Here is a 13,709-nt window from a genome sequence, read left to right on the forward strand (position 1 = left end):
AGACCGACGAGGATATAAGCACATGACCAGAAAGTGCACAGTAATAATACTGCTGTTTGAATTGCTCAATATTTTCATCCTGATGTTGCCTTAGAAGTTTTACCTTTAAAAAGTGGTAACAGCAAACAATCTGCTATCCGAGTGTTCCTAGCTGAAAATTAAATGCGAAATAAATCCCAGAAATAAAACTATTTTTCATTACTGTCAAAACAAATGGAAAGCTTAAAGAGAAAAAAAAAAAAAACCATTCCACAACATGTTCAATCATTAGGTGACGTAACTCCTCGTCCTCCCAGTTCTTGCCTCTTTCAGTGGCTTCATTGTCATCATTGTCTGGTTATGTTCTTTCCAAAGTGCCCATCGTTGACTCAGTGTGCTTTCTGCCTCTGTAAAGTCTTTGATTTTATTTTGTTGGCAGCAGTTGGCTGGAAAAAAAAACAAAAAAAACAAACACTGCTCCTAGAAGATCATAAAATAGAACGTCAGGAGCTGAATAAGCAGATGATAAATTTAATGTATCGGACTGTAAAAACAACAGGAAATAAAGTGTTCTTTGCTTCTGCTTAACCGTTTGCTGAGAAATACAGTATGAGGATTCTCTCCATCAGGCAGCAGATGACTGATAATGTTTTTTGGGGGATTTTTCTGAGCGGCTGCTCTAGTATGAATGTGATGTACCTTGTGTTTTAGTGACTGGGAGGAAAATGACCATGAGTGTTTATAGACTGTTGCAACTTCTCCTCTTTGGCCCTTCTGCTGTGGCAAAGCTGCAAAGCAAAAGAAAAAAAGAAGAAAAAAATTCCCACATTACTCTTCTGTGTTATTACTGTTTTAAAATGTCCCATTGGTCAACTCGTGAATTTCCACTCCTCATTTCATTATGTCCCTGCTATGGCTGGGCGATAAACCAGATTTTTACAGTTACCATCAATTACTATGATAGCCGGCAACAATTTTCCCATGTAGGTAAAAGAAATACACTTAATTCTGCCGTTTTTCCTGTTTGCTCTGGTGGCTGGTATTTCCTTCCCCTTTAAGACACTGCAGCGTGTGTCTAATCATGTGACTCCATTAGTCAGATGCATAAACAAAGAAAACACAATTTTAGCCTTTCCCCCACTTAGAAATCATGGAGGGGTCTAAAATTGTCATCGCAGGTGGGTGTCCACTGTGAGAGACGTAATCTAAAAAATAAATCGAGAAATCCCCATGTATGATTTTTTAACTATTTATTTGTATGATAACGCCGCAAATAAGTATCTGAAACCCTGAGAAAATCAATGTTAATATGTGGTAAAGTAGCCTTTCTTTGCAATTACAGAGGTCAAATATTTCCTGTAGTTTTTCACCAGGTTTGCACACACTGCAGGAAGAAGTTTGGCCCACTCCTCCACACAGATCTTCTGTAGATCTGTCAGGTTTCTGGGCTGTCGCTGAGAAACACAGAGTTTGAGCTCCCTCCAAAGATTCTCTATTGGATTTAGGTCTGGAGACTGGCTAGGCCACACCAGAACCTTGATATGCTTCTTCCAGAGCCACTCCTGGGTTATCCTGGCTGTGGGCTTCGGGTCATTGTGATGCTGGAAGACCCAGCTTCGACCCATCTTCAATGCTCTAACAGAGGGAAGCAGGTTGTTCCACAAAGTCTCACAATACATAGCCCAAGTCATCCTCTCCTTAATACAGTGCAGTCGCCCTGTCCCATATGTAGAGAAACACCCCCAAAGCATAATCTACCACCCCCATGCTTCACAGTAGGGATGGCACTCATCATTCTTCTTCCAAACACAGTTAGTGGAATTATGACCAAAATATTTTATTTTGGTCTCATCTGACCACATGACTTTCTCTCATGACTCCTCTGGATCATCCAAATGGTCATGCAATGCATGATTTCAAACCATGATGTCTTAGTGTATTACCAAGCTCTTTTCAGGTCATTGACCAGCTCCTCCCATGTAGTTCTGGGCTGATTTCCCATCTTTCTTAGGATCAATGAGACACCATGAGGTGAGATCTTGCACGGAGCCCCAGTATGAGGGAAATTAATGGTCATATTTACCTTCTGCCATTTTCTACTGATTGCTCCAAAAGAGGACTTTTTTTCAACGAGCTGCTTGGAAATTTCCTCGTAGCCCTTTCCAAACTTTTCAATTTTGCTTCTAGTGTCTTTGGACAGCTCTTTGGTCTTGGCCAAGTTAGAAGCTGGATTCTTACTGACTTTATGAGCAGGTGTCTTTACACAGCTAACGACCACAAACAGTTGCATCTAATTTAGGATAATAAAAGGAGTGGAGGTGGACATTTTGAAGGCAGACCAACAGGCTTCAGGGTCAGAATTCTAGCTTACAGACAGGTGTTCAAATACTTATCTGGAGCTGTAAAATACAAATAAATAGTTTTTCTTTTTTAAAATCATACTTTGTGATTTCAGATTTTTTTTTAATACTATGTCTCTCACAGTGGAAATGCACCTATGATGACAATTTCAGACCAATAGTAGTGTGCTCAAATACTTCAATGAATGCACAGTATTCGTATGAACATAAAAATGGATCCTTCAGAGAAAGTTGCTGCAGTCTGCGGAACAGCATCAGAAAACTACCATACTTTATAACCATCACTGCTCTCTACAAGCTCAGTCTCTGATGTTAATTGGGTGGGATTTTTTGTTCTCATGAATATTTTTTTTACATTTTTCACTTCATCCTGGTCATTTGAACATTTCATTTGATCCACGTATGCAGTTTTATAGCTGAAGACTTTACAGACTGTATATAAACGCTGGTTAAATCAAAAATCGATGCTTCTCTCACCGTTCTCTTCTCCATGAAGCTAGTTAAAAATTCATCGATATCAATGCGCCCCTCAAGGAAGTTTTCAGCCGTCTCCTCCGACTCCTCCTCTGCCTGGTGGGCGGCGACTTTTAACCGAGCCTGCAGGGTGCTTAGACTGCAACTCTGGTGAAATGTAATATGAAGAGATCATCTCAAAAGTCATCAATCACTCTATAATATAACAGAAACATGCACCCGTTTTTACCTCACTGAGTTCATGCTGTCTCTGCATCTTTGTCTCAAAGGCCGACTTCATCTGTGTCAGCTGTTCAAACTGTGCAAAAGAGACAGAAAACCCAATTAGCAGTGATGAGAACCTGTCTGCAGTGCATGTGCAAGCATGAGAGAAACACTAACCTTGTAAAGCATCTCTTGTCTTTTTCCTTCTAGCTGTGGCTCCATGTGGAGGTTCTTTTCTGCAAAATGTATGAATTTTCATAAAACTTCACTAAACTACAGTCCCTTCATCAAAGAATGGAAACAGAACAACAAAAAACAGTAAAGTAGCTTACTAGCCATCTCCACTATACTGTTGACCAGTTCCTCTTTATCACTGGTGACTTGCTTGAGTTGTGGCAAACTCACAAAGAACTCCAGCAGCACATCCTCATTTTCAGACATATCTGACAACTGTGTCAGACTGATGATAGGATGAAAAGATAATTAAAAAAGCTACTAAGGCAGAAAAACAATTAACTGTTGACTAAATCTAAAAAAAAAGTTCCAGAATACTTTACGTTTTGTCACAAAGTTCAGGAAAAGACTCAGGAATCTCAGGCATCTTGTACATGTGTCCGTTCAGCCCCGCCTGAAAAAGAACAGTTTAGGATAATATTTTGTCTTTAGTGTCAGGATTCATACATTCTACATAAACTATGTGTTTAAATTATTTAACTTTTAAATGCCTTTTTGCCAAGTAAAAAAAAACATATAAGGAATATTACGTTACGGACCAACACAAAGTGGTCCATCGCTGTATAATGGGAGGTTATGTAATCAAACAGTTTAAAGGTGTTTTACACAAAAGAATCTGAAAAGTGTGGAGCGTAAATCTCTTGTGAGCCAATACATCCAACTTAATGCATACATTGTAGCTCTGGTTTCAAAGCAGTGAGGTTGAATATTCATCCTGAGGGCCATTATTGGCCCCTGGACTGATACAGAGCAACAAAAAAGTATTAATACAAAGTTGAACAGTCAGCAAAAAAGACTGATTGTAAGGAGACTATTATTAGAGCAACATTTTTACAGACTAATTAAAATAGTCTTTTAAAAGTAATTAGAGACAAAGTCATTGTCGTTAAGGGAAAATACACTTTATTTAAGCTTTCTTTCAAAGCAGATAGGACCCTATCAGTCCAAAGACCTGTTGCTGCAAGTAACGTTTATTTTGTAAATTGATTACTCCGTTGGTTATTTTATAGTCAAAAAGAACTTTTTATGAAATCAAACCAGATGAAACCAAAACTTTTCCACTTGAGGAGTTCTGGAAAGAGCATACTGACAGACAAAAAAGTTTGTTTTATCTCAAATGCAAAATGTTTATATATACCACATTTTTCGGACTATAAGCCGCTACTATTTGCAAAAGTTTTTAACCCTGCATTTTATAGTCCGGTGTGACTTTTCTAGGGATATATCATGATTTTTGTGATATCGTAGGAGGATTTGTTTTGGTTTGCTCCGCTGTTGTATGGCACTAGTTTGACTGGCAGAAGGGAAAGTGATCAGAAACACAGTATGGATGGAAAAGAGCGGTATGTTGGTCACATGTCCGTTTGCTAGGCAAAGTAGTGCCGTATGATTTGGCCCAAAAAAGAAACCAGATAAGCAAGAGCAAGACAAGTATTGCAGGAGCAAAGGAGGCTTCCATTCACAAACCCTCATTATGGCAAACAAAAGAAATATATATAATGCAGCTTTTAAATTAAAGGCAGTCAATGTGGCGCTCAGTGAGGGAACTAGAGCTGCTTCATGTAACCTTGGTATAAACCAATCAATGGTGAGACGTTAGAGACGCCAGCATGCTCAGCCCAAAAAGATGAAAACAAGTTTTTAGAGGTAATAAAAGCAGATAGCCCTAACTTGAAGACTTAATTTAAGACTGGGTGAACACACAGAGAGCAAATAGGCGAGGTGTTTCAACTGTGCAGATCTGACTGAGAGCCAAAACAGTCACCAATAAAATGAAGATTGTAAATTTCAGAGGTGGACAATCGAGCCACAGATCAATGAAGCGAAAAGTTTTGTCCAAGTGTGCCAGTGGATTCTGACAGCGTGGAGAAGTGTCTAAACATCCACAATCACTAAAGTATTTTGAAGGGCTGGACTGCTGCGTGATGAAGAGGAGGACACCACCACGGCCCTTCAAAGGGTGTTTGATTCTTACACTGACAATGAAGAGTTCTTTGGTTTTGAAAGCGACAGCGAAGGAGAGAAGCGGAGAGTGGATGAAGAAAGCCGACCTGAGCCTGTTAGTTTCCAACAATGAAGAAGAGGACTTTGATGGTTTTAGTTGGTAGGAAGAAGACAATGCCGATGGTGATGAATTACCGACTTTTCTTCTTGTGAAAGCGTAAGCTGCAACTTAGCCCAAAAGGTCGGCCAAATCTATTTTATCTAGTGTGCTGTATGTTATTTTTATACAGTACATTTGTTACTCCTGAAAACAGCACCATAAATGTTTCATAGAGTACTTGTAATTACTGGTAGTTGTACATATATGTAAAAAGTTATGCAAATATGTGGCGGTAGCTTGTTTTTCAAACAGTTAATAAAAGGCATGTGTTCTCAAACAGCCATTTTGTTCCTGACTATCTCCTTTGTGCATATTCTCTTACATAATTAAACATGAAAACATCTGCAGCGTTTAGTCAGTCACGGCTAATGTATGAACAAAACAGGATTTTCCACAAATTTAAGCTTGTGCGTCTAATATTCAGCTGCGTTTTGTAGTCCAGAAAATACGGACCATATATACATACATCATATATACATACATGCCTTTTGCTCTGTCAGCAAAAGGCATGTTTCAGAATCTCTATACTCCAGTTAATGATTAATCGTTTACTACATTTCAATAATCAATTTATCCTATTGGTCGTTTCAGCCCTACAAAGACCCTTTGAGAATTGCATATTTTATGCATTTATTTAGTAATATAAACATGCTAAACCTAGCCATGTTTGCATGAATGTTATGACACATCCCTCTCCTACAGGAATCTGACATTTTATCTGTTAAATCCAAACTTTGGATAGAACGTTTTTCTTGGGCCTGAAAGTAGTGATAAAAAGTTTGGACACCACTGCTTTACACTATGTAGGGAGCTGTAGTTCACTAGAGGGTAAACCTCTACCCAACAGCTTCTTATTCCTTTTCTCCTTGTAACTTACCCCCAGCCATCTCCCCAACAATTCAATTTGATAAAGACATGTTTTAGGGTAATGTAGATACAATTATGTGAATAAATGCTTTTCATATTTGTTACACAAATTACACAAAGAATGCAGTGATAGGATTTCCACTGCATCTAAACCAAACATACGGAGCATGGTAATATAGAACCAGAGCTCTCTGGTTTAATCATTGAAGGTCGGGCTCCTAGAGAGCAAAACTTCTGCTATATTGACAAACATAATCAAATTATGTTTATAAGTCAAGCCGGTGCCATGGAGACCAACCAGAAAATCCAGTCAAAGCAGCATCTAATTTGCCTAACCAGCAAAGAAAAAACAAAACTAACTTATCTGCTATATGGATACATTATTGAAGACATAGACTATTATAATAGGTTAACCTGGAATAAATAAAATATTTATTAGAATTTCACCATCCTTTAGATAACGAACAAGTTGTATCTTTAGCTTTAACTCTAGTGTTACAGCTATAAATACTTTACTTCCTTGTTTAAAAAAACAATATCGTCCCTTGTCACTACGCGGTCCGTAACGGATGTAGGATCCATACCATCAGCATAGCTGCGCATGATTAAGCAGATATTCATCTAGGTCACTATAAATAATGGTATTAAAAGTACTTATTTCTATCCTTAAATCAGCAAAGAAAGTCAACTACATCTTTAAAAAAACATTCAATTACTTTTCTAAGACAATTGGATCATTTTTAGATACCTTCCATTAATCTGCTTGTCTGACATCACTGGACATGCACAGAACAGTCCCACAAAGTAAGAATAAACATATGTATCTGCATTTTAGTTGTTTTCTTTCTCTAGATTATGCACTATATACCATATGCTTAAAACAAAAAAGCAAAAATACAACTCAAAAAGACTAAATTCATATATAAATCCAAAGCCGTAAAAGTTAACTCCAGGAAGTAGCGTCGGATCCCATTTCCGGGACAGACCAGGCACAAACAAGTGGTTAAACAGAAAGGATTTTAATATATTTATTTTCTCCAAATAATAAATGATTTTTTTAGACAGAAAAGAATAATTTCAATCTTTTTTATGCAGTAAAATTGAGAGCGACACGGCTGTACATCTGGTTACGCATGCACAAACGAGCTGATGGTACGGAACGGGTAATGAGAACCCTCTACCAATGTGAAAACCTCCTAATGGGTGTGTACCTGTGAGTCTCCAGTTGGTACAGGTAGAGGTAACTCCGTTATCAATCCGTATGGGGCTGGAGCTCGAGGTACACCATGAACCATATCCACCGCTGGATGAGGCATCGGGGCTTGAGATGGAGCTGGACCAGGTCCAGGAGGGGGAGTCTGGCTGGGACCCACATGACGAGGACCATAATGAAAAGCCTGGGAAGGGTAAGGAGGCTTGTACATGCTGCAACCAGGAAAGAGGGAGAACATCATAAATAAAACACTTCCAAAACATCCTTTAAATATCATGAAAGGTCAGTGAAATTCTAACCAGATACCAAACTAATATCAGAGTTACTTCTTGGAACAGTTTGTGAATCAGATCAGTGTTAAAGATCACCTGCAGTCTAATGAAATGAAAGGGAAGAAAAGGGAAACTCACTATGGAAAGCCTGTGGGGCCAGCAGACATTAAGACAGGAGGACTTTTCCAGAACTCGTCGAGTAGACTCTGGATGACTTTACCCAGATCTGAGTGCATACTGAACTATAACACACAAAACAAAGAGAAATACACTCAGACTTTTCCAATAAAAATAGGAAAACAACCTCTTTGGTATAAAAAGTGTTTATAGAAGTTACATTGTTTTACCCGGGAAACAAAAAAACATTAAATGGAAGTGAGATGTGAGGTACTTAGATGTATAATGAGGGCAAACAGAGATAACAGTATATACTTCACATTTTTACTTTCTGTTCCCATTAAGTGTCCATCTGACTAAAGCCTTAAACTCATTTCAGTTTCAGTTTTATTAAGATATATTTCATTAACCTGTTTGTCTGGTTTTACGTGTTGATTCATGCACCTGTAATCAGAAATACATTTTGCATACATCCAACCATCCACATAGCACTCCTAAAAAAAATACTTTCAGAATGTTCAGAAAAAAGTCATTTTGCAAATCTGAAAGAACACATCGTTTTATGAGAGGCTGCTACTTACATTAGCGATGAGGGGGCTGGTGATCACTGTGCCATTATTGCTGTCTATTAAATGATGACCAACTGGGGGGTAGACACTAACCACCGGCTTCTCCTGAGGGAACTGAGGAGGCAGCAAACTGAGGACAAAAGCAAGCAGGGTTAGTATTACATGCGCCGAATTATGAAGCCATACCTCTGTAAGTAGTTTCCAAACAAGCAAACTATTAGATATCTTACAATATTTGAAATACTTCATGCATTTCAGAAATGAAAATGTAACAAAGAATATTGAATATTTAGATTATAAAGCTTAACATTAATGTGTTTACATTAGACATGCACCAGTAGGGGTCATCTGCTTAGTGGCGATTGTAGATCACCGATCGCAGCATCAAATGCATAAATTCAGAGTACATGAACCAGCAGTTGATGTACCCTGACATTCTATTATTAGGAATCAAAATTATAGTAGAGAAACTATCATGAATAGACCATAGTTTTAGGGAAGGAAACTGTAGAGACTAGCTTTTAAAAAACAATTCTGTTGCCAGGGGATGAAGAGAGGGAATGTTCCTAAAGGGGTCATAGAATGCAAAGCTGAGTTTACATGGTCCTAGATGAATAAAAATAGTTCAGTGGATGAAATGGACATACAGTGAAGTTCAAAACCCATCGACACCTCCTTTCTCTGCGAATCTCACAATTCTAAACTTCCACAATAAAAATGGGTGAATTCAAACGAAGCCACGAACTGGCATCAATTCGGGGTTGTTGCCTTATTAGGTTCTGGCCTTTACTTTTGTCTTGCCCCGAAATTGACATACAGACCAGCCCACTGGTTCACTGACCAAGTGGGCCTTTCAACTGGGGGGGTGGGGGGCCCCAAGTCTCCGGGAGTCTCCTTGACATAGATAGTTGTTCATGGATGCACCGTAGTCGACCAAAATCCCGGACGATTTAGAAATTCCCCCCGGAAATTTTTTTAGGTGTGTAAAGAAGGACATGTCCTGGAAAAAGGGGACGTCTGGTCACCCTACCATATCAACAGTTTGATGTTTCAGTGAGTGAGGGCTTGTTGCTATGATGCGTCTTTGCTCAGCAGCTTCACTCGTTGTAAACCAACCTATCAGAGCACAGCTCATCTAAATATTCATCAGCATACCACATAAGGAAGAAAACTTGTTTCATTCTCTTAACCAGTCTGCATTAGGGCTCATAGAACAGCAAATATGCCATTTTCAGCCCAACCAACGTTACACATCCTAATCAGAGACCTTAAGGACCAGCACCAAACAACCTATATAATCATTCTATGACCCCTTTAAGAAGTTAGTAGGTGCCTTTTTAAAAAGCCATTTTAATTTGCAATTAAAATTTCAATTTTAATCAATTCATTTCAAACAGAGAAAGACAAAACAAAAATATTATACATGGGGGACATGGTGTCATTCTGTCCAAATACTGCTGTCCTACTCCTGCCCATTATCTTCCCTCCATGTTCCTTCAGTTCTCCGCAGTTAGCCTAGCTAGCCTGTGTCAGCTGTAGTCTCTCCCCATCCTGGCATTGTTTCCGCAGTGCTTCTCCCATCTACTGCTGTGTTCTTCCGCTCTTGAACAGCCTTATCTTCTCGCCGCGGTGCTCTGTCTGCCCAACGGGCTCCTCCGATCTCCTGCTGTGGTTCCTTAGCTCCAGAGGGTGGCACAGCTGGCCCCCCTTATCCCGGTTATGGTACCCTCTCCCAGTGTTCTCACACTGATTCCCATCTGCTTCTGTCTCAGCTCAGGGCAAGAAGCTCCTCCATTCAAAGCTATGTCCTCCCCACATACTAGAACGCGCAACTCAGAGCAGAGCGGACTACGCCATTTTGTTCAATACATTTTGGACTTCAACCTGACTACCTCATGTCTCATTCACCTGTAAATAAACTATTTTATTATTGTAGCTTTCAAGGTAGCCTGCTAGGTTTAGCAATACTAACCATACAAGTGCTAGCATTTTATTTTTATGCTAAAAAAAGAATTATTCACAATAATGTTGTGAATAATTCTGGCTATGGCCAAACCTGATGAGCGTACACGAAGAGGAGGAAGGTCAAAGATGAAGGCACCTGATCGTTTTTTTTTTTTTTTTCATTTGGACCAAATGGCAGGGATTGGTCAGAATTTTTACTGGCTTGCAGCTCTCACAGATGCCTGAGGTTTTTATTCCCTTTCTTTTTTCTGAATACATAAAGTATTGACCACTCTCAGGGTGGAAGGACTATTTTACTCAATATAACAAAACAAGAATAACCAAACATAAGAGTAATGAGAGTAAGGTTTAAAACCTTGAGTATTTTGTTAAAAAAGAGGCACATCATGCTATTTGTTTAACCCTGTACCAGTTTTCTGAAATATTGTTTTGATGCTACACAACGACAATACTAAGCTTCACTTCATAGCTCCCTTAGATCTGCTTTACCGTCCTATTTTTTGAAAAGCTGACAAGGGTTTGGGATATGACCAACTAGATTTAGAAATCAGCAGGGGCAGCACAGACAGCGGCTTGTCTTTGTGAGTTTATGCCAGAACTGTTCTGAAAAAAAGAAGCTCAAAGTCCAAGAGTAGTCTTTATCTGTTATATAATCTACAGTGGAAAATAAGTATTTGGTCAATAACTAAAGTTCAACTAAACACTGTGTAACATAACCTTTGTTGGCAATGACAGAGGTCAAACGTTTCATGTAAGTCTTCACCAGGTTTGCACACACTGTAGCTGGTATTTTGGCCCATTCCTCCATGCAGATTTCCTCAGAGCAGTGATGTTTCAGGGCTGTCGCTGGGCAATACGGACTTTCAACTCGGTGTTGAAAGTCTGTGTTAACAGTCAATTTAAACCTAAGATATACTCACATGTTAACACTAATGGTGGAGTTGTTGACTGTAAATGGTAATCTGTACTCAACATCTTTCTGGATTTCTGTAAGGCTGTGGAAAAAGAGAAGAAAAAAAAAAAACAATCATTGAGCATTAAACTAGGAAAAAATGTGGGATTTAAAAAAAACAAAAAAGTTTATGAAAAATAAAGACAGTTTTTTCCCCCTTATTTTAACAGATTTTAATATTTCAAGAATACATCAAAGACAAAAAAGGCCTGACGTTTCTTTAATAGTGATAGCAGCTTTTTAATGTAATACTTTAATATTAATGTAGTTTTTACTACAGTCAAAGATAGTTAAGAGAAAAATGCCCATTTCAATCTCTGTTTAACTGATTGTAAGCTGCAGTGAAATCTGTGAAGAAAATGTCTTAAGATGTCCAAGAGGAAGTTATTTCTGTAATACCATAAAAAAGCAGGACATACTGTGCTACTTAGGATATATAGGATATATAAAATTGATAATAAAAAACATAAATGTAGACTGCATGGCATTTTTTGTTTTGAAACCTCCAGAATACATAAAAGACTTTTACCTTAGATTTTGAACTAAAGAACAAATGTATCAAAAACTGTGAAATTTTAGGCATTTCTTTAAGTTTTCATTATCTGATGTCCTTTCCTATCTAACAATCATTCAAGTTCAAACTAAATTGACTTAAAGAAGGGACTGTGCCTTTTCTGTAGCTGGTTCCAAACTGAAGTGATTTTCTGCGACATATCAGGCAGGTTCCTCTATGATCATTTTCAAATCTCTTAAAAACTCATCTATTCTCTTTCACTTTTAACATTTAAAAGAATGTTGGCATTTGTTGATTTTTCTTAACGTTTCTATGTTTATCATGCTTTTTTTTTTTTACTGAAGAATATATTGGTATTTAAAGTTTTAATAACACTTTTAGTAGGCAGGATTTCTTTTTATGCCCAAAACAAAACAAAAATAAACTTTTTACTGATGAAATAATAAAATGTTAATCTGACTAAATTAATTAAAAAGGAACAATGGTGGTTGGTGCTTGATTGAAACCAAATTTTCTATTCCATTAATGTGCAACAGCTTATACTTATACTGACTTATAGAGTAAAAACCTTTGGTATTTAGTGAATCAAATTGTGTTGGAAATCACATGCAGTTTGCCTTAAATGATTCCTTTCTTTTTCTAAAACAACCGTGTAATTTCATTTTATGTTGGATCTTTCCCATACATATGAAACTATACCTTGACATCAGGATGTTAAATGCAGAATCTAGAGCAAATTATATCCATATTAGCTTTTTTTTCACTGTCCTGTCTGGCGATGTGGCAATAAGAATAACTGTCTTGTTGCCAAAAAGAGTCCAACAAATTTTGCTTTCACAAATGGAGCAGTATGGCTATCGCTATAGTGTTCCTCTTGATTTATGCATATCAATAGCTTTATTATAATTCATGCAGGGAGTTTTACAGATTTTATGGACACTGCATTGTAAGTAGAACAGGAAAGGAAAAACAGAAAAATAAGGAGAAAAGATTGAAGAAAGAGGAGATAAAAGGGGAGATAAAATATCTCAAGTCTGCTTCATCACCTGCAAAGAGATGTAAAAAGAACAGCACAACCAACAAATATAGTATAAGAGATACAATAAAGTAACACCTTGATACTATCGCTGGAGTATAAGTTGTAATATTTAATCTGACATGTATAATGTAGTAGCTGAAGATAAGAATATGGGTTTTCTGTATGGAAGTGAATCTCTAAGTACCTGGAACCAAGCATCTGTAGTTGTTTATGAGAGTGTGAATGTTAACTTTAGCCAAAGGAAAAATGCTCAATGGTGGTTGTGAAGAGCCGAAGACGCACCCCTCCAGAGCACAGAGGCAAACGCTGGGGGACCCAAAGCCCCAGACACTCAAAGGGACACCAAGAGCAGAGGTTCCTAGGAGGGGCCAATAATGATGATGCTTTTAAAATGTATATGCCTTTTTATGTTTTAGCTAATGAATGGAAGATCTGCAGTGCAAACAATAATATTAGATGATAGAGACTGTTTTACGTCCTTTTGTGAACTGTTTTTTTTTTTAGCCATTAACAGATGTATTGTAGCTATTTGCTAGGAAGTAACCAAAGAAGTTGACCAGATCTCTGTCTTTTTTTTTTTTCTTTTAACAGTGCCCTGTCTGTCACTCTCTAACTCCTAGTAAACAAAAGCTAATACTTTAATCTCCACCACTAACAAGCTCATCCTAAAACTACAAGCGTGACACCCTCAGGGTGATCACAGGACATGGTCAGCAAGCTACAACTTGTACAATCAGACTGGAAATATACACTGTAGCTGCCACTGATTGATCTTATTAGCTTCAAAGCTAACAAAGCTGAAACTAACACTAACACTAGCTGCTTTATAACTACGTTGGCTGTGAG

General features: G+C 37.9%; 1 protein-coding gene across 1 annotated transcript; it reads right to left on the reverse strand.

Annotated features, from left to right (window-relative positions):
* Positions 1-635: 635 nt before the first annotated feature.
* vps37a (vacuolar protein sorting 37 homolog A (S. cerevisiae)) lies at positions 636-11,364 on the reverse strand (the record flags this gene model as incomplete). Its single annotated transcript, XM_015372598.1, has 10 exons — positions 636-767; positions 2,817-2,960; positions 3,043-3,111; positions 3,195-3,253; positions 3,350-3,477; positions 3,575-3,645; positions 7,434-7,647; positions 7,846-7,949; positions 8,406-8,523; positions 11,279-11,364. Coding segments are annotated over 10 exons (1,074 nt in total), but the record flags the coding sequence as incomplete, so codon positions are not given.
* Positions 11,365-13,709: the final 2,345 nt, after the last annotated feature.

This window comes from Cyprinodon variegatus, unplaced genomic scaffold, assembly GCF_000732505.1.
Source record: "Cyprinodon variegatus isolate N-32 unplaced genomic scaffold, C_variegatus-1.0 Scaffold74, whole genome shotgun sequence".
Lineage (NCBI taxonomy): Eukaryota > Metazoa > Chordata > Actinopteri > Cyprinodontiformes > Cyprinodontidae > Cyprinodon > Cyprinodon variegatus.